Source organism: Eptesicus fuscus, chromosome 5 (assembly GCF_027574615.1).
Source record: "Eptesicus fuscus isolate TK198812 chromosome 5, DD_ASM_mEF_20220401, whole genome shotgun sequence".
NCBI lineage: Eukaryota > Metazoa > Chordata > Mammalia > Chiroptera > Vespertilionidae > Eptesicus > Eptesicus fuscus.
The window spans coordinates 45,523,305-45,540,815 of record NC_072477.1 but is presented as its reverse complement, the minus strand read 5'-3'; the positions used below and the strand labels follow the sequence as shown (position 1 = coordinate 45,540,815).

General features: G+C 52.3%; 1 protein-coding gene and 1 pseudogene across 1 annotated transcript in view; both read left to right on the top strand.

Annotated features, from left to right (window-relative positions):
* The first annotated feature begins 1,365 nt into the window (after positions 1 to 1,365).
* Positions 1,366 to 1,969, top strand: LOC103283813 (transmembrane protein 230-like; annotated as a pseudogene).
* A 2,815-nt stretch (positions 1,970 to 4,784) lies between these two features.
* ANKDD1A (ankyrin repeat and death domain containing 1A) overlaps positions 4,785 to 17,511 on the top strand; it is a 39,387-nt gene continuing 26,660 nt past the window's right edge. Inside the window, exons 1-4 of the mRNA XM_028141934.2 lie at positions 4,785 to 4,818; positions 9,287 to 9,390; positions 12,963 to 13,061; positions 14,119 to 14,217. Coding sequence (XP_027997735.2) covers positions 4,785 to 4,818; positions 9,287 to 9,390; positions 12,963 to 13,061; positions 14,119 to 14,217 — 336 coding nt within the window. The remainder of the gene's footprint in view (positions 4,819 to 9,286; positions 9,391 to 12,962; positions 13,062 to 14,118; positions 14,218 to 17,511) is intronic.

The window sequence follows — 17,511 nt, the reverse complement described above, 5'->3', positions numbered from 1 at the left end:
ATTTAGGGGTTACACACACACAGAGAGAGAAAGAGTGTGATTGGAGGGAGATGAGAGTCAGAGACTTGGGAGGAGTGGGAGGGGTCCTATTGACATGACTGGCTCTTTGGGGAAAGACATGTTGAAATATGGCTTCCAGAAAGCTTTGCTGTGTCTGAATTTTCTTGAATTCCTTGACACTTTACAAACAATGACCTGCATTCGCTTTCAAGGCTTTGGGGCCAGACTAGTGCTTCTTTTGAGCCTGAAACGACAGGGCAATGGGTTCTGAGTGGGAGCAGGTGAACCCAGTGTTATTAGTGCCACAGAATCACACATTGTGACTGTGCTTGGGAGGAGAAGGCTGCTGTGACAGGGACAGTGAGGGTCGGGGTGGCACCATTACCCTGGGAGAGTGACACTTAGCAAGTCCTGGAAAGGGCCAAGGAGCCAGCCATGGAAGGGGTGGGTAAGAGCTGCTCCAAGCAAAACGGAGCCGCAAGTGCCCAGGCTCTGAGGCAGGGCAGACGGAACACCGTTCTGCTGCGGGAACTTTTGCAAGTTTAGTTTTATTGTTTCCCCCCCTCCCCGAGGAGGAACGTAAAAGACATTTGAAATCACATGCCTTACTAAGCTACAAAGTTAATATGGAGAGCTCATACATGACAGTAATGGGCCTTATTTTTTCCACAAAGCACGTTTTTCACCTGTTTTCCCTCAACTTCATATTTCCTCCTTATTCCTAATCAGTGTTAAGGTCAGTCACTTCCCTCTGCCACACAGACTCACACCGGTCCTGGAGCACCCCCGCTCCCCTACCCCGGGCCCCAGCGCTGTGCTCTCAGGCCCTCTGTCCACCCACGTCAAACCTGGTGGTCTCTGAATTACTTGTTCTTCTGGTCCCTCAGCCCCGCAGTCCCTGATGCCAAAGGGGTGGAGGCAGCATATGTGTGAAGCTGGGTACTCTTTGCTTTGAGAAAGACATGGAGATGGCGTGTGTGTGTGCGTGTGTGTGTGTGTGTGTGTGTGTGTGTGTGTGTGTGGTGAGGGCTGGAGATGCATGGTGAAATGGGCTCTGCATCCTGGCAGGGACAGAAGAAGGGCAGAGCCAGTGTTTGGCTTCCCCAATGTTTCCTTCCCAATACCCTCCCGGATAGAGCAGTGGGAACACCCAAAGCTCGGTGGCCTTGTCCAAAGTGACCCCGGGGTATTGCATCTATACTCTTACTCGTGCAACCATGGTTGTGTTTGAACCAGTCTGTGCGGGGAGGGGCAGGTGGCAGTTCGGTGAGGTGTGTCATGAGCATCTCTGTTCCCAATGGTGAGCGGGCTGTCGGCGCGGACGATTTGGCGCCGGCTGAGGGACTGTCGCTGTGTCAGTGTGTTATGGCGCCATCTCACACCAACCTGGCTACTGGAACCCCCAGGAGTAAAGTGAAATACTCAAGACTCTCCAGCACAGAGGATGGCTACATCGACCTCCAGTTTAAGAAAAGCCCTCCTAAGATTCCATGGAAGGCCATTGCGCTTGCTACGGTACTTTTTTTATTTTTTTAAATATATTTTATTGATTTTTTTTACAGGGAGGAAGGGAGAGGGATAGAGAGTTAGAAACATCGATGAGAGAGAAACATTGATCAGCTGCCTCCTGCACACCTCCCACCGGGGATGTGCCTGCAACCAAGGTACATGCCCTTGACCGGAATCGAACCTGGGACTCTTCAGTCCGCAGGCCGACGCTCTATCCACCGATCCAAACTGGTTAGGGCTACGGTACTTTTTTTGATTGGCACCTTTCTCATTCCCATAGGCTCCCTTCTGCTGGCTGGCTATATCAGCAAAGGGGTGGGGGGCAGACCAGGCCATTCCTGTTCTGATCATTGGCATCCTGGTGTTCCTGCCAGGGTTTTAACACCTGCGCATCGCTTACTATGCACCCAAAGGCTCCCGGGGTTACTCCTACGATGACATTCCAGACTTTGATGACTAGCGCCTACCTCAGCCCTGAGGAGCAGAGTCAGATGGGTCTGAGCTCAGCTTTAAGATACTGAGCAGAAACTATAGCTTCGGGCTAAGGAATTCTGCAGGTTGCAGATGCTTAACAAAGCCATGGCCATGTTTTATGGGTCCATCCTAAGAGCTTACAATTAGCTAACTAGGACATGCTCTGTATTTTTCATCTCCTGGCCCTGACAAAAAGCTGACAAGCTTTTCCACATGAACCTGCATCATGGAAGAAGAGCAATGTTAACGGAAGAAAGTGGGAGGTGATTCTGCAGAGGGAAGTGTTGCTGCCACCACCCTTTTTAGAGTCTTTATTGTCTGTTTGTTCTTGTGGTAAATGGAAGAAGGCAGTATGTCAACAACAACAACAACAACAACATGGCTGTTCTAATAAAAACGCAACTTTTCACCCTAGCTGGTTTGGCACAGTGAATAGAGCATAGGCCTGAGGGGTCCTGGGTTCAATTCTGGTCAGGGCACATGCCCGGGGTTGTGGGCTCCATCCCCAGTAGGGGGCATTCAGGAGGCAGCTGATCAATAATTATCTCTCATCATTGATGTTTCTATCTCTCGCTCCCTCTCCCTTCCTCTCTGAAATCAGTAAAAAAAAACAAAAAATCAAAAAAAAAAAACACATATAAAAAATGCAACTTTTCCACCCTGCCTCAGGCATCATGTAAAATTGAGGTTTTGACTATGGTTTCCTGTGCCCGTTGTCCATGACTGTGTACCCCAGAGTATAGGCACCCCAATTTGAGATGCCCAGAACCAGGGCATCTCAGAAGGGAGAGCAGGCAGAATGCACTGCAGCCCTGGGCAGAGACCCCCCGACTCTCAGTGAGTGGCCCTGGGACTCTGAGGGGAAGGTTCCCACCACTGTAAGGTGACAAGGACCACCACGGACTGTGTCCTGATATTGGCATGTGCCCATTTTCCTGCAGGGGATGCACAGAAGCAGGCATCCCAGCCGGGCCCTCAATGAGAGCAGTTGTGTAGCTGATGTGCTGTGTTTGAATTGGCCACTTACTGGCTGTGGGACCTCAGGCCTGCGGCTCCTCAGGTCTTGTGACTATCTGTGAGCAGCAGTTTTCCCGGAAAAAGAGGCTGCTAACAGCATTCGCCTCACCGGGTAGGGGGTGGGGAAGAGGGAACAGTGCCTGAGATAATGCTAATACAGACTGACACAGCGGCTGCTTCACAGCTGGTGCTCAGTAAATGAAGACGGTGCACGAGGTTCCATCTGCTTATGGAAGATACCGAAATAAAAGCCTGTGAAACAATGGACTTGGATGAAGTGGTGTGGACAGCCTAGAGCAGCGCTTCTCCTACTTTAATGTAAACAGGAATCACCAGGGATCTTGTTGAAACCGGTGTGGCTCAGTGGTTGAGGGTCGACCTATGAACCTATGCCTGGGTTGCAGGCTCGATCCCCAGTGTGGGGCATGCAGGAGGCAGCTGATCAACGATTCTCTCTCTCCCTCTCCCTTCCTTTCTGAGATTAATAAAAATATATTAAGAAATAAATAAATGCAGGTTCTGATTCAGCAGGTGGGGGCTGGGGCTGGGATGCCACCTTTCCAAGAGAATGCCACTCAAATAGCAAAGGAGCACGACGTCAACTAGGCAGAGTGCAAACCACAAGTCAGTTCTGTTTTGTTAAAAAACAAAGCAAAGCCCTGGCCGGTTTGGCTCAGTGGATAGAGCATTGGCCTGCAGACTCAAGGGTCCCAGGTTCGGTTCTGGTCAAGGGCATGTACCTTGGTTGCGGGCACATCTCCAGTAGGGGGTGTGCAGGAGGCAGCTGATTGATGTCTCTCTCTCATCGATGTTTCTGACTCTCTATCCTTCTCCCTTTCTCTGTAAAAAATTAATAAAACATATTAAAAACAAAAAAAAAACAAAACAAAAACAAAAAACAACCCTCTAATTTCTCAAGATATGACAGAAGCCTGCCACCCGCACTGCTGGGGCCTCACCTCCGCTTCAGGGACCTGGGAGAGAGGTCCCTGCTGGTCCACCAGGGACCACCAGGGGGAACCCCTCGCAGCCCCTCCCTCCAGCCCGTGGGCTTCACAGGGGAAGGGGGGGAGGAGGAGCTGGATTTCAGTCACAGTCCGCTGTGCATCATTCCCCTCGTTGTTGCCAGACTCTTTTAGACCGGTGGCCCCAGGCTACCCCCACCAGCAGTGACGTGGCCGGGACAGCTCCTCACTCCCCACCATTTGGCATTATCCAGCTTTCTCATTGTTGCCAGTCTAATTGGCGCAAGTGAAACCTTTCTCATTTGAACTTGTGTTTTTCTGATCATGAATAAATCGGACCATCTTTTCATAGGCTTGCTGGGGCTTCGGTGTCTTCAGAGCCTGCCCAAGTCCCCAAGGATGGGGCCTGCTGGAGGCCTTGCACACACCTCTGGGCGTGAAGGCTGGGACAGCTCCAGGGGAGGGGAGGAGGGAGACACGCCCAGGGGGACCTGGGGAGCCAGAGTGGCCCCTCCCCGACTCGGGTGGTGGGCCAGGTCCGGGGAGCCGAAGGAGGGACCGGCAGCCGGGTCTGGGATAGGGGGTGGGGGATGGGGAGCGGGGGGCGGGGAGAGCCGCAGAGCCGAGCTCACGTCAACCCCCAGGGCCGAGGCTGTGGGGGGTGGGGAAGGGGGGGAGGGTCAAGGGGAGCGGCTGCCGCCTGCACCTGGATGGTCCCCGCTCCGACTCCGCGCCCCCTCCTCTCCCCTCCCGCCCGGCTCCGGGGCTGCGCGGCTGGTGGGCTGGCGCAGGGCCGAGCGCGGGGCTGCGAGCGGCGGCATGGAGGAGCACCTGCCCTGGGAGACCGACGGCCGTGAGTCCGCGGCGCGGCGAGGCCGGGGCGGGGGCGGGCCGAGGACCAGAGCATCTCCCGCACCCCCCGCACCCCCACACTCCCGCGGGGGCGACCCCGGCTGGGATTGGCTCGGTCCACGTGTCCTTCTCGGTCCTGGGCTCCTTTGTGGCGCCGAGAGGAACGTGCATGGGGTCGAGGGGACACTGGCCACGAGCCGGAGACATTAGCTCGCAATAAGCTGGCAATGCCATCCTTGACTGAGTCCTTACTTCGTGTGCCAGGCCGAGGGACAGGCGCGCTCTTTGATCTCCAGGGCGGCCCTCTGGGTGGGACCTATTTCCATCTCCCTTTCTGCAGAAGGGAAAGCTGTGGCACAGGCGGGTTAAATAGGAGGCCCACGGTCACCGTCAGTAAGTGGTAGACGTGCTGAAGGCCCCAGCTCCCCCAGCATGGCCCCGCGCATGAAGAGCGGTGACCACATCAGATGGGGAAACTGAAACCCAGAGGGGAGGAACTATGGTGTGCCCAGTGCCAGGGTCTCAAGGCCAGGTAGCAGCAACCATGTGGGCATCAGCTGGGGGAGGGGAGAGAAGGATGGTGCCAGCCAGCGTCCTCAAGGGGATGGGTGTGGGGGAGGGGCTCTATCACGGTGTTATTTCAAAGGGTACAGGGTTCTGCCTGGGACAGAGGACCACCTGATCAGGACCTTTATTTACAATGTGCAGCAAGAGGCATGGGGAGTGTGGGATGGAGTTCTGGGCAGAGGCCCCAGCCTGGGCAAAGGCTCAGGGATTAGAGTGCAGTGTGTGTTTGATGTGGCCACAAAGAGGACGCATGGGTTGAGGTGGATGGGAGAGAGGAGACTCCGTTTGATCTGGGCTGTGCAGGGTCAGCTTGCTCCCATTTGGACTCCTGGCTGTTTGCCAACACGAACCAGCCCACAGCCCCGAGGCTTCCGCTAAGAGAAAGGGAGTCGGAGCTGGAAGGGATCTCTTCAGTTCACTTTCTCTTGACCCTCCTGCAGTGTTACAGCTGAAGGAACTGAGACTCCCTGGGGGACGGACTAGCCCAGGATCCTGCTGCTAGAAAGTGGCAGCGTGGGTACTAGAACCCCAGCTTCTCTAAGCTCACACCTGCAGTGCCAGCTCCTTTCCCAAACCTGGATCGTGGTGGCTTACAGCCAAGGGGTTAAGGAAGGAAAAGCTGGGTAGCCAGTGTGAAGACCCACGTCCCGCGTGGTTCAGGGTTCAGGATCTGGAGAAGGGGCCGCATGCAAATGAAAGAGACGAGACAAGAAATAATAATGTGGAAATTGGGGGGCCAGGCGGGAGCCCAACCCAATAGGAACGACTCCACTTGGGCTCTGGGCTTGCCATCCTTTTATTCAATTTGGGTTACACCTATAGCCCTTAGGCAGGCAATTTCCAGTAACAGACTATCTTATCAGTAAGGGTTTGCATGACTGTCTTGTGGGGAAGTTGCTTCAGGTACCACCGTCTCCACTAAACAGTGGGTGCATAGCTCTGACCTTTGCCAGGGCTCAAGGGTCACCAGCCTTCCGGGCTCCTTGTCCACACCTCTCTGCTAGTGAAGACAACGGGCGGTTTCCCACAGCCAGTGCTTCCTGGAGATGTTTGAGATCTGAGCGGGGCTCTTCCAGAAGGGCCTCCTCACTGCAGGAAGGGCAGGCCCTTCGGAGTGGGGCGGGTGGAGCTATCAAGGTGGACCTCGCCTGGAAGGTGGAGTTTTCTCCATCCCCTGAAGTATGGACAGGAAGCTGCCTTCCCCTGGGCTTCTTCCCTATCATTTACCTGAGCTCTCGGCTTGGTTTTCCCGGGGGCTAATGAGTCTTAGCTGAGGCAGTACTTTATAGGTCAAAGGCCCCCGAAGAGACTTAATGAGTTGTGTGTTTCTCATTCATTTAACAAATATATGCCAGGGCCCAAATTTTAAAAATTACATTGCCCTAGCCGGTTTGGCTCAGTGGATAGAGCATCGGCCTGCGGACTGAAGGGTCCCGGGTTCGATTCTGGTCAAGGGCACATGTCCTGGTTGAGGTCTTGATCCCCAGTAGGGGGCATGCAGGAGGCAGCCAACCAATGATTGTCTTTCACATTGATGTTTCTATCTTCCTCTCTGAAATCAATAAAAAAAATATATATATATATTTTAAAAAATTACACACATATATATGCATGCCAGGGCCTGAATTTGGGGATATAGTAATTGACAAATCAGACAAAAATCTCTCCCATCATGGGCTTATCTTATAATGGGGGAAGCAGACTATAAACTTAAATATGTGAATATAGCATTTGCCCATGGTGAGAGGTGTTATGGAGAAAAGTAATGCAGGGAGGTGGGTAGGGAGGGTGCTTTCCTTGGTTGGGGCTTCACTGGCTTCACTGGCCACCAGAATTTATTTATTTATTTATTTATTTATTTATTTATTTATTTATTTATTTTATTAAATGTATTGGGGTGACATTAGTCAACATGAACATACAGGTTTCAGGTGTGGGTTTCTATATTACAAGATCTATATATTGCACTATGTGCCCACCACCCACAAATCTCCTGTCACTGCCACCAGAATTTAATCTCTGATCTTTTGCCTTGGAGGAATGATAGTGATGACAATGGTGGCACTATTTCCCAGACACCATGCTAGAGGCTTCTCATATCTTATATCTAATCATTACAATAGCCCTGGAGGGCAGCTTATGTCTCCATTTGGAATATGAGGAAACTGAGGCACGGGATAATGAAGTAACTAAGTCATACAGCTAGACAGTGACTCAGCCGGAGCTGGTTGCCCTGGGGCAGCTACTCTGAGGTCCACAGGTTGTATCTGGGAGGCACCAGAAGGCCCAAGACCCTCTCCCACGTCTGGGAAGCCATGTGGAATTTATCAGGCAAACCAAACTGATGACAGGCCTGTCTGTCACCTCAGTGCATCACTGGCCACCTGTCCCTAGACAGAGTCTGGGTTTAGACATTCACACTGGACCATACAGGCAGGATGTGGATCTGGCAGCAATAAAACTACAAGATTACCTCCTGTAATGGCTGCGCAAAGAGCCAGGAAATATTTGTGCGCGTGTGTCCAAGCATTTCTGGAGGAGGGACGGGCATCTCTTAGTCTGGGGATCATTAGTGTCACTCATGGAAGCAGAGTTTTGTGGGCCCCTCCCTGTGCCCAGCTTTGGGCCTGCTGTGAGCTGTAGGTGGATTGGGAAGGGTCCGGTGTGGCCAGGGCCCCCAAGGAGCTTGAGGTCCAGCCAAGGAGATCAGGCATCCTCACAAGCCAAGAGCAGTCAGGATGACAGCAGCATGGGGGTCACCAGGCCTGATCCCTCCTGACTTGGCCACTAACCCTCTGAGTCCACCACTGCCCATGTAGGGGGCTGGCAGGGGAGCTCTGAGGTTCTCTCTAGTATGGCGGGGTCTCTCTTTTCCGCGTCCAGCACGGAAAGAGAGATGATCCGGTTCTTCGCGTAGAGGGGCTGGGGATTGAGAAATGAAAGAAAGAGACAAGGCACAGAGATAGAAGGAAAAAGCTGGGACTGGGTGGACCGCCGCCCTCTTCTGATGGAGAGACAGTGACCCAGAGCCGATGCAGCGTGTTTATTTTATACCCCCAGATACCAGGAAGTTTCACCAAAAGTCAAGACAAAGGAGATTATTTGCATTCTTGCATTCCTGGTGCTTGACTGGATTTACATATCAAAACCCACTCCCCGACACCTGGGCAAAGATAAGAGTCAGTGCTGAGAACACATCTGCCTTTTTGGCAAAGCATGTTCCCAGGGCGTGGCTTTGCCCACCGCCACTGGGTTCAGCTGACAATAATTAAAGAATGCCCATGTGCCTTCCCAGGCGCTCTCTACACTCTAGTCTGAGACTGTCTGAAGTAAAGGTGCATGATGAGGGTGAGAGGTGTGCAGAGAGACCACAGAGAAGGCCCCCTAGCTGGGAGAGGAGAGGGGAGGTGGAGGGATGAAGAGAGAAGCCAGGTGAGCATGCCCCTGGCCTCCGCAGGGCCTGACGCAGCACAGGACTCAGTAGCTCCTGGCTGCTTTCTGTACAGCGCTGTGAAAAAGGCAGTATAGACTCCAGGGGGAATGAATTCCATTCCCTTCTTAAGAGCAGCTCTGGGGGAGCAGACATGAAGCCGGGTGATGGGGCACCTCTAACGGGTGAGGGGCACACACCTAGCTCTGTGGATGGTCTTGCCCAGGGTCTCCCACGTTCAGGGTTTGGCCGAGTCCTGGCCATGTGGACCTGTGGTGAGTTAGAAGGAAACGCAAGCTGTCTGGGGAAGTCTCCACACAGAAATGGAGGAGAGGCATCCCCCCCACCCTCCACTCCTTTGGAAGACCCCAGCCCAGGAAACATTCAGGGCCAGGGAGGGGCTCTTCACTGCGCGTTGGTATGCAGTGGGGGGACCCCCACTCTCACCCCACTTCCCTTCTTCTCCCCCCAGTGCTTCCTCTGGAGAGGCAGCTCCACGAGGCTGCCCGCAGGAACAACATCGGGAGGATGAAGGAGCTGATCAGAAGCAGAGTCAACATTAGGGCCAGAAACCACGTGCGTAAGCAGGCTCCTCCCGCTCCGGAGGGATGGGGACAGTGTGGCGGGGACGCCGCCCCCCAGGAGGGAGAGTTTATGGAGTCTGCACCTGCATTTGCATTTGCAGGTTGTCCACATTGTCTCAAGGTCTCTGAGGCCTCACCCGAGGTCAGGGTCAGCATTCTGAGCCAGACTCGGGCAATTCCAGAACTTATACTCTTATAAGTTACTAGAAGCCCGGTGCATGAAATTCGTGCACGGAGGGGGGTTGTCCCTCAGCCCAGCCTGTACCCTCTCCAATCTGGGACCCCTCAAGGGATGTCCGACTGCCCGTTTAGGCCCAATCCAGGACTGCTGGCTCCCAACTGATTGCCTGCCTGCCTTCCTGATTGCCCCTAACCGCTTCTGCCTGCCTCTCACAATCCAGGACTGCTGGCTCCCAACTGCTTGCCTGCCTGCCTTCATGATTGCCCCTAACCGCTTCTGCCTGCCAGCCTGATCAACCCCTAACCACTCTGCTGCCAGCCTGTTTGCCCCCAACTTCCCCCCTCTGCCGGCCTGGTCACCCCTAACTGCCCTCTCCTGCAGGGTTGATCACCTCCAACTGCCCTCCCTTGCAGGCTTGGTCCCTCTCAACTGCCCTCCCTTGCAGGCCAGGTGCCTCCCAACTGCCCTCTCCTGCTGGCCATCTTGTGGTGGCCATCTTGTGTCCACATGGGGGCAGGATCTTTGACCACATGGGGGCAGCTATATTGTGTGTTGCAGTGATGATCAATCTGCATATTACTCTTTTATTAGATAGGATAGAGGCCTGGTACAGGGGTGGGGGCCAGCTGGTTTGCCCCGAAGGGTGTCCCGGATCAGGGTGGGGTACCCTGGGGGCGTGGGGCGGCCTGAGTGAGGGGCCTGTGGTGGTTTGCAGGCCAGCCACGCCCCCTGGCAACGCAAGCAGAGGCCCTGGTATCTGGAATTTATTTTCCTTCTACAATTGAAACTTTGTAGCCTGGAGCAGAGCCAAGCCTGGGGCTCCCTCCGAGGCCCGAATCCATTTGTGTTGGGGTTATAATTGAAAGTTTGTTGCCTTAAGCGGGTGGGCCTGGCCAGGGTGTGTGGAAAGCTTTGCTTCCCCTGTTGCCGGCGGCAACCCTGGCCTGCTCTCTCAAGCTCCATTCTGCTGCCATTTGTTTGAATTTGTTTACCTTCTATAATTGAAACTTTGTAGCTTGAGTGGAGGCTTAGGCCTGCAATGGCTGGCAGAAAGCTTGGCTTCCTCTGTTACCTAGGAAACCTTGCTCTCTGTGGCTGTAGCCATCTTGGTTTGGGTTAATTTGCATACTCGCTCTGATTGGATGGTGGGCGTGGCTGGTGGGCGTGGCTTGTGGGTGTGTCGGAGGTATGGTCAATTTGCATATTTGTCTATTATTAGATTAGACTAGAAGCCCGATGCATGAAATTTGGAAAGTGGGGGGCCAGGATTCTGAGCCACGCTCGCAGCCACGTTTCATCCGGAAAGTTGTCCAGAAGGATGTCTGGAAGGTCGTCCAGCTGTCCGGTCTAATTAGCATATTACGCTTTTATTAGTATAGATACTGTGACCTATCTGAAAGGCATACCTGACTCCAAGGAAGGTCAGGAGTCAGAGGCTGACAGGCAGATAGGAGCAGAACCTGGAGGGACAAAGGTGGAGTGATGCCTGAGGTCAGAAGTCCAGGGGTTTGAGACCAAGAGAGACCAGACCAAGAGAGGCTGAGCATGCACGAGGCAGCCGTTTAGCTCAATTCTCTGAGGGCCCTCTGTGCCCACTGAATGTGTCAAGTTGCTGTGGGCCCCCGCCTGCCCTCAGGGACTCAAAGACCAGGCTGGGGGAGCAGACATGAAGCCTGGGGGATGGGGCACCTCTAACGGGCGAGGGGCACACACCTAGCTCTGAAGGCTGCAGGTGAGGTGGCCCACAGCCCTGCCGGGGAAGAGGACAGAGGGCAAAGCCATCCCTTCTGGTGGGGGACACCGAGGATAGGCCTGAGTACCACCCGGGGTAGCAGCTCCCGCCTCAGGGCTCTGGCTGTCAGGAGCACCTTAGAGGAGAAGCCAGCTTGGGTGCTCGTCCGTGGAGGCTGAAAGGGTGGATGCAGGATTTCTGACTGCAGCAGGGGCTGCTCTGTCTGGGGTGACACGACAAGAGTATGACCTGGGTCTTCAGAGCCTTCCTGGGACTCAGTAATAGTGACAGGATTTCTGAGGTTTTCAGAGCACTCATCCACCTGTTTCCTGGTGATCCTCACTCACCCCTAGAGAGGGGAGTGGGGCAGAAAGTATTAATCCGGTTCATATGTTGAAGCAGGCACAGATGTGGCAGCAAGTAACCTCAGGTCACACAGCAAGTTATTGATGACTGGAGCCTTGGTCGCAACTCCTGGACAAGCACTAGCAAGGAAGCATGGATTTGTTGGATGATAGGATGCTAATGCTAGACTTATTCATTCATTCACTCATTCATTGATTCATTCAATCAATAAGTATTTATTAAGGGCTTACTACTCTGTGCCAGCACCATGCTAGGTGCTAGGGACAGAGCAGAACCCATGATGCAGCCCTCTTGGAGCTGATAGTCTAGTCGGGGAGGACTGACATTAAACTGAGTATCACAAGCAATTCATTCCCATGGTGGGAAGTTGAGCTCCACGGGGGTGGGAGGGGTCTGTCCCACTTGGGGGGTCAGGGAAGGCTTCTTGAGGAAGAGGTGTTTTTTAGGAGCCAGTGAAGAAGGACAGTGTTCCAGGCAGAGACACCACTCTGAAAATTAGTGTTTCTCTCATTGTCCCCCCCACCCCCACCCCCAAACAGAAAACTATGGAGGGCCGAAACCGGTTTGGCTCAGTGGATAGAGCGTCGGCCTGCGGACTCAAGGGTCCCGGGTTCGATTCCGGTCAAGGGCATGTACCTTGGTTGTGGGCACATCCCCAGTAGGGGGTGTGCAAGAGGCAGCTGATCGATGTTTCTAACTCTCTATTCCTCTCTCTTCCTCTCTGTAAAAAATCAATAAAATATATTAAAAAAAAAGAAAAGAAAACTATGGAGGGACACTGGCTTCCACCAGGCCTGCTCAGAGGGCCAGATACCATCATAAACTCCCAAGGTGGTGTGAGAACTAGGTGGAGGGTCAGGCACCCTCAGACCCATTCTGAGGGAAAGAGGGGACAGAACCCAGGCCCTCAGGGGCCCTCAGGGACTTGGAGAAAAACCATAGGCCACCGGGGAAGAGTGGGGAAGCTGGCATTTGTGAGAAGCAGTGGTAGGCAGGGCCAGGCCATGCAGTGTGTCCCAAGAGCAGTGGGGAGCTGTGAAGGGTTGCAGGTGGGGGACAGATGGAGCTAGTTGTTGTGTTTTACCACATGCCTTTCAGCTGCTGCCCTTTGGAGACGGGAGCGGCCCGAATGCGGCTGGGGCCCCAGTCACTGGTCACCAGAGCCAGCAAAGGCCTCCCATGCTGTAGACCAGCTTCCTGGCCTGGTGGTGGGTGGTGGGGAAGGGGCGGGAGGTGGGCCAGGCAGCCAGCCAGTGCCTCACAGGATTCCTCTCACTCCTGGCAGGTGGACAGGGTGGCCCTGCACTGGGCCGCAGGTGCAGGGCACGAGCAAGCTGTGCGGCTGCTCCTGGAGCATGAGGCTGCTGTGGACGATGAGGATGCGGTACGGGACCCCTATGGAGGCGTGTCTGTGTGTGCATGTCTGTCTGTCTGTCTGTCTCAGGGTGGGGAAGCTCACTCTGGATCTATGAGCAGCTGTCGTTGCCAGGGTTACCGCTGATATGCAGATGCACAGGTGCAGAGTGGGCAGGGAGCCTGAGTCTTTAGGGGCTTTGACACTGCAGTGGTCCCATTTACCCCTTGTCCAGTCATAAAGATCTCTCCATTTTCAAGGGCCTTTCAGTTCTCAGAGAGCCTTTTCAGTTCCTGCTGACATCACGTGGGCAAGGAGAGATATGGGCTGTAAAACAGATAACTGATTGGATTAGTGAAGTCACCAGAAGGCAGGTCTCTCTTGGTATGCCACAAGGCACTGTCCTGTCTAATCCTTAAACCAACACTTTGCACAAAGACTAGCAAATTGGCAAGCAGCACATTGCTGAGCACTGAAGAGTAGCAGGGTCTACAAAATTAGCTCTACAGGTTTGTGGAAAGGGCTGATTCTGATGATGACATTTGATAGGGATACATTTAAGAGTCTAAATTTAAATATTGGCCTGGCTGGTGTGGCTCCGTTGAGCGTTCGACCCATGTAACAAGAGGGCACCGTTTCAATTCCTGATTAGGGCACATGCCTGTGTTGTGGACTCAATCCCCAGCAGGGGGTGTGCAAGAGGCAGTTGACTGATGTTTCTATCTCTCCCTCTCCCTTCCTCTCTCTAAAAATCAATTAAAAAAAAAAAAAAAAAACCAAAAAAAATGTATTTGGAAAGAATATATTCTGAGATTGGCTCCCTCCAATTTTTTTGTGTTAAAAGGGTCCCTCTTTATGAAATGATGGTGACAGTAGACGGCAGCTGTTTTATTTAGCAACCTCCCCTACCCTGACAGTTTGCAATAGTGTATCAGCCTCTGTTTTTAAAAACGTCCTGGACTTTAAATTCCTAAAGCTGGGAGCTCCTTGGCCTGGGTGGCACTTGTGGTTTCTTATGGTTGTGTGACTTTGCAAAGCAGCCACACCTCCTCCTTCTCCTCCCCTCCTCCCGTGTCCTCTCCCCTAGTTTGGGATGAATGCACTGCTCCTGTCTGCCTGGTTTGGCCACTTACAGATTCTTCAGATCCTGGTTAACTCGGGGGCCAAGATCCACTGTGAGAACAAGGTAAGTCCTCAACTGGCAGCCCGCTGGACCCCACTGCCCCTGCCCCCCCTGTCCCCGGACCCAACTGCACAGGTGTGCCCCACCTCTGACACGTGCCCTGTCGCTGCTCCCTTTGGTCCCACATACATGCCTCTGCCTGCCCCAGTTTGCCTCCTGAAAACCCAGCTGAGCTCAACCCTGTGAAACTGGGACCCTCGTTGCTCCCACTGGCGCTTGGAGAAGGGCCGGAGGTGCCTCTTCCATCAACATGGAACACCTCTTTCTTCTGATCCCCTCATCCTTTACCACTCTAGAGGCTGTGACAGTCCCCAGTTGTCTGACCAGCCTCTTCATGCACAGAAGAGGAATACAAGTAACACCCTCAGAGGGTGGTAGGAAGATTAAATGAGGGAGAGGCGGGGACCCTGCCTCCCTTGTGCTCAGGGTGGCGGGATAGGAGAAAGCACTGGTTACCAAACTCTGGGATCTTTGGGCAAGTTACTTTACCCCCCTGAATCTCAGTTTTCCCCTTTGGAAATGGGGATGCTGGTACCCACCTCCGAGCTGTGGGAGAAGCACGTGCAGTGCCGTGTATATGTTACCGGGTGCAGTGTCAGGGAGCCCGGCAATCCCTGGCTGCTCACTGGTGTGCGCTGTGGTTTGAAGGAAGGCCCAGCCAGTTAGAGTGCCTGGAACCCCCGCACAGTGGTTCTAAAGAAAATGGAAACATCTTGGCCAAATGCTGTCAGCCAGGGGCTCTGGGGAAAAGAACATTTTATTCCACTTCTGTCAAACTTCTGCTTGAAATTTTAGCATTTCTTTCAATGATGGGTGAATGCAGGGGTGGAAGTGGCATGGTCTCTTGAGGCCGGGGCTGTGAAGTCACACGATATGTGTCCACCACATTCTATTGCTGAAAGCCCATCACAGGGCCAGCTTAGATTCGGGGGATGGAGAGTACTGGATTACCCCCGAGGAGAGTAGTACAGCCCCACCACGTAGGGTGTTTCTAAGGGTGGGAAGAATTGTAGCAGCCATCTTTGCAAACAGTCCACCCAGTCTTACTTTCAATCCTGTTCACGGTCCTTCCCAAAGGTATTCATCTCACTGTTAGATGAGCTGTGTCAGAGGCCATTCATACCCCTGTCTGCTCAGCCCAAAGCCAGTCATTGGTGATATTTCAAGTTTTACTAAACTACAGACTGCATTCAAATTTCATCAGTTTTTTTAAAAAAAACTTAATATTCTACAGTGCACTTAGTCGTCTTGTCTCCCTAGTCTCCTCTAACCTTGTGACCATTTCTCAGTCTTTCCTTGTTTTTCACAACTTTGACACTTTTGAAGAGTACTGGTCAAGTACTAGTATTTCGTAGAAAGTCCTCCATTTTGGTTTGTCTGATGATTAGATTGGGGTGACAGAATTTTGGGAAGGAGACCACAGAGGGCAAGTTCCTTTCTCACCTCCTGCTATCAGGGGGCATATGACACCACCATGATTTGTCGCTGGTAATGTTACTTTGATCCAATTCTGCCACCAGTTCCTATGTGTGTGGTTTTTCCATGCCACCAAGTAATTAACTCAATTCTCCACAGACACTGACCAGGGGTCCCACCAAATTAACTCAATTCTGACACTATCTACCAGGAGACAGCATCATAGTCCATAGGCTAAGGGCTGAGCCCTGCAAGCCTGCCCCACTTCAGACGCCAATCCCCAGGAGCCCCTTCCCGGGTTTGAATAATTTGCTAGAGCAGCTCTCAGAACTCAGGAAACCCATTTACTTACTAGATTACTGGTTCATTACAAAGGATATTAAAGGATATGAATCACTAGCCAGATGAAGAGATACATAATGTTAACGTAAGAAACATTCAAACCTGTGAGGAATTTTTGTGAGTTTATTTGAGCCAAACTGTGACAATTGCCAGGAAGCAGAATCTCAATGGGTTGAGATAATCGTGCCGAGAATGGGAGTTTTGCACTTGTTTTATACACTACAATCAAAAGAGGAGATGTAAGGGGGTTACATGAAATCCATTGGTGATAGTGTTGTAGTGTAACCCCCATCTTACAATGGACGCCTCAAAAAAGTCGAATTATGGAGTCATTTATTAAAGGCTGGTGGCATACGAGGGGCTAAAGCTCCAAATCTCGCAGCCCTGAACAGCTTGCCACGCCTGGCTTATATTGGCAGAATATCACAAAAGTATCGATTACATCTTTGGGTCTGGAATGAGGAACCTGTTTTGCGAAAAAGCATCTTTACAGAAGCAGAATTTGAGCAACTTAGTTATCTACGAATCACTGAATCAACAGAAACACATTATCTGGGACCGACCACCTGGACAATTTAGAATAATTGTGCTGTCCAGATTCTGGGACCACTGAGTCAACAGGAATGCACTATCTGTAGCTACTGAGGCAATTTAGGATAACTGAACTGTCTTGGGTCCCAGGAATGTGCTTCGATGACCAGTGAGATCACAATCAATAAGTTCAGAAAATTCTATTGTTTTAGCAAACAAATAAGTACAGAACCCAAATAGCAGTTTCTACCTGAGATGATTGCTACCATACTTCAATAGATTAGGGAGGTGGGAGAAAGCAAAGCGGGGAAACCTCTGGAATTGGATAAAAAGTAAAATGATAGACACATGATTCTTTTACAAAGTGGGCACAAGGCTGGTTCACAGTCATCCATTAACAGGAGAGCAGTAACAGTGAGGGACTCTGTGGCCTCCTGGTGCATTGGTTGTGCCCTAAGGGGTCTGGAAAAAGGGAAGCTACCCTGACATTCCAAACGTATGTTATCATGTTATCATAGATGCAAAAAGACAGTAGGCTCAGTTAAGGTCAAAGTTGATATTTGTCAGGGAAGATACAGGCCTAGGACATGACTACCCATCATAAATGGCCTTTTATTTTAAAAAGCTTTAATTTCAGACCACCCTTTGTGGTTACTTTAGGTCTCTGAGTTTGCAAGGTCACCATGCAGACCTTCCCTGAGCTTGTCAGGTTAGCATGTGCCCCCTTTTCATCCATAACAGGGTCAGGCCCCGAACAAAGGAGCATCTTGTCCTTGTGGAGTTTGGGGCCCAGCACATGGATGTGTTGTGGTTCACCAACTGGAAGCTCTCCGAACCCCCTCCTTTGGGTCTTTGTGGAGCTTCATTACATAGACATGAGTGATGCCATCCGTGGCCATTGGTGCTTGACTCAACCTTTGGTCCTCTCCATTCCTGCGTGTCGGCGGGGGAGAGAGGGGGGGGGGGGGGGGGGGGGGGGGGGTGTCTTAAGACAAAGTTTCAACCTTC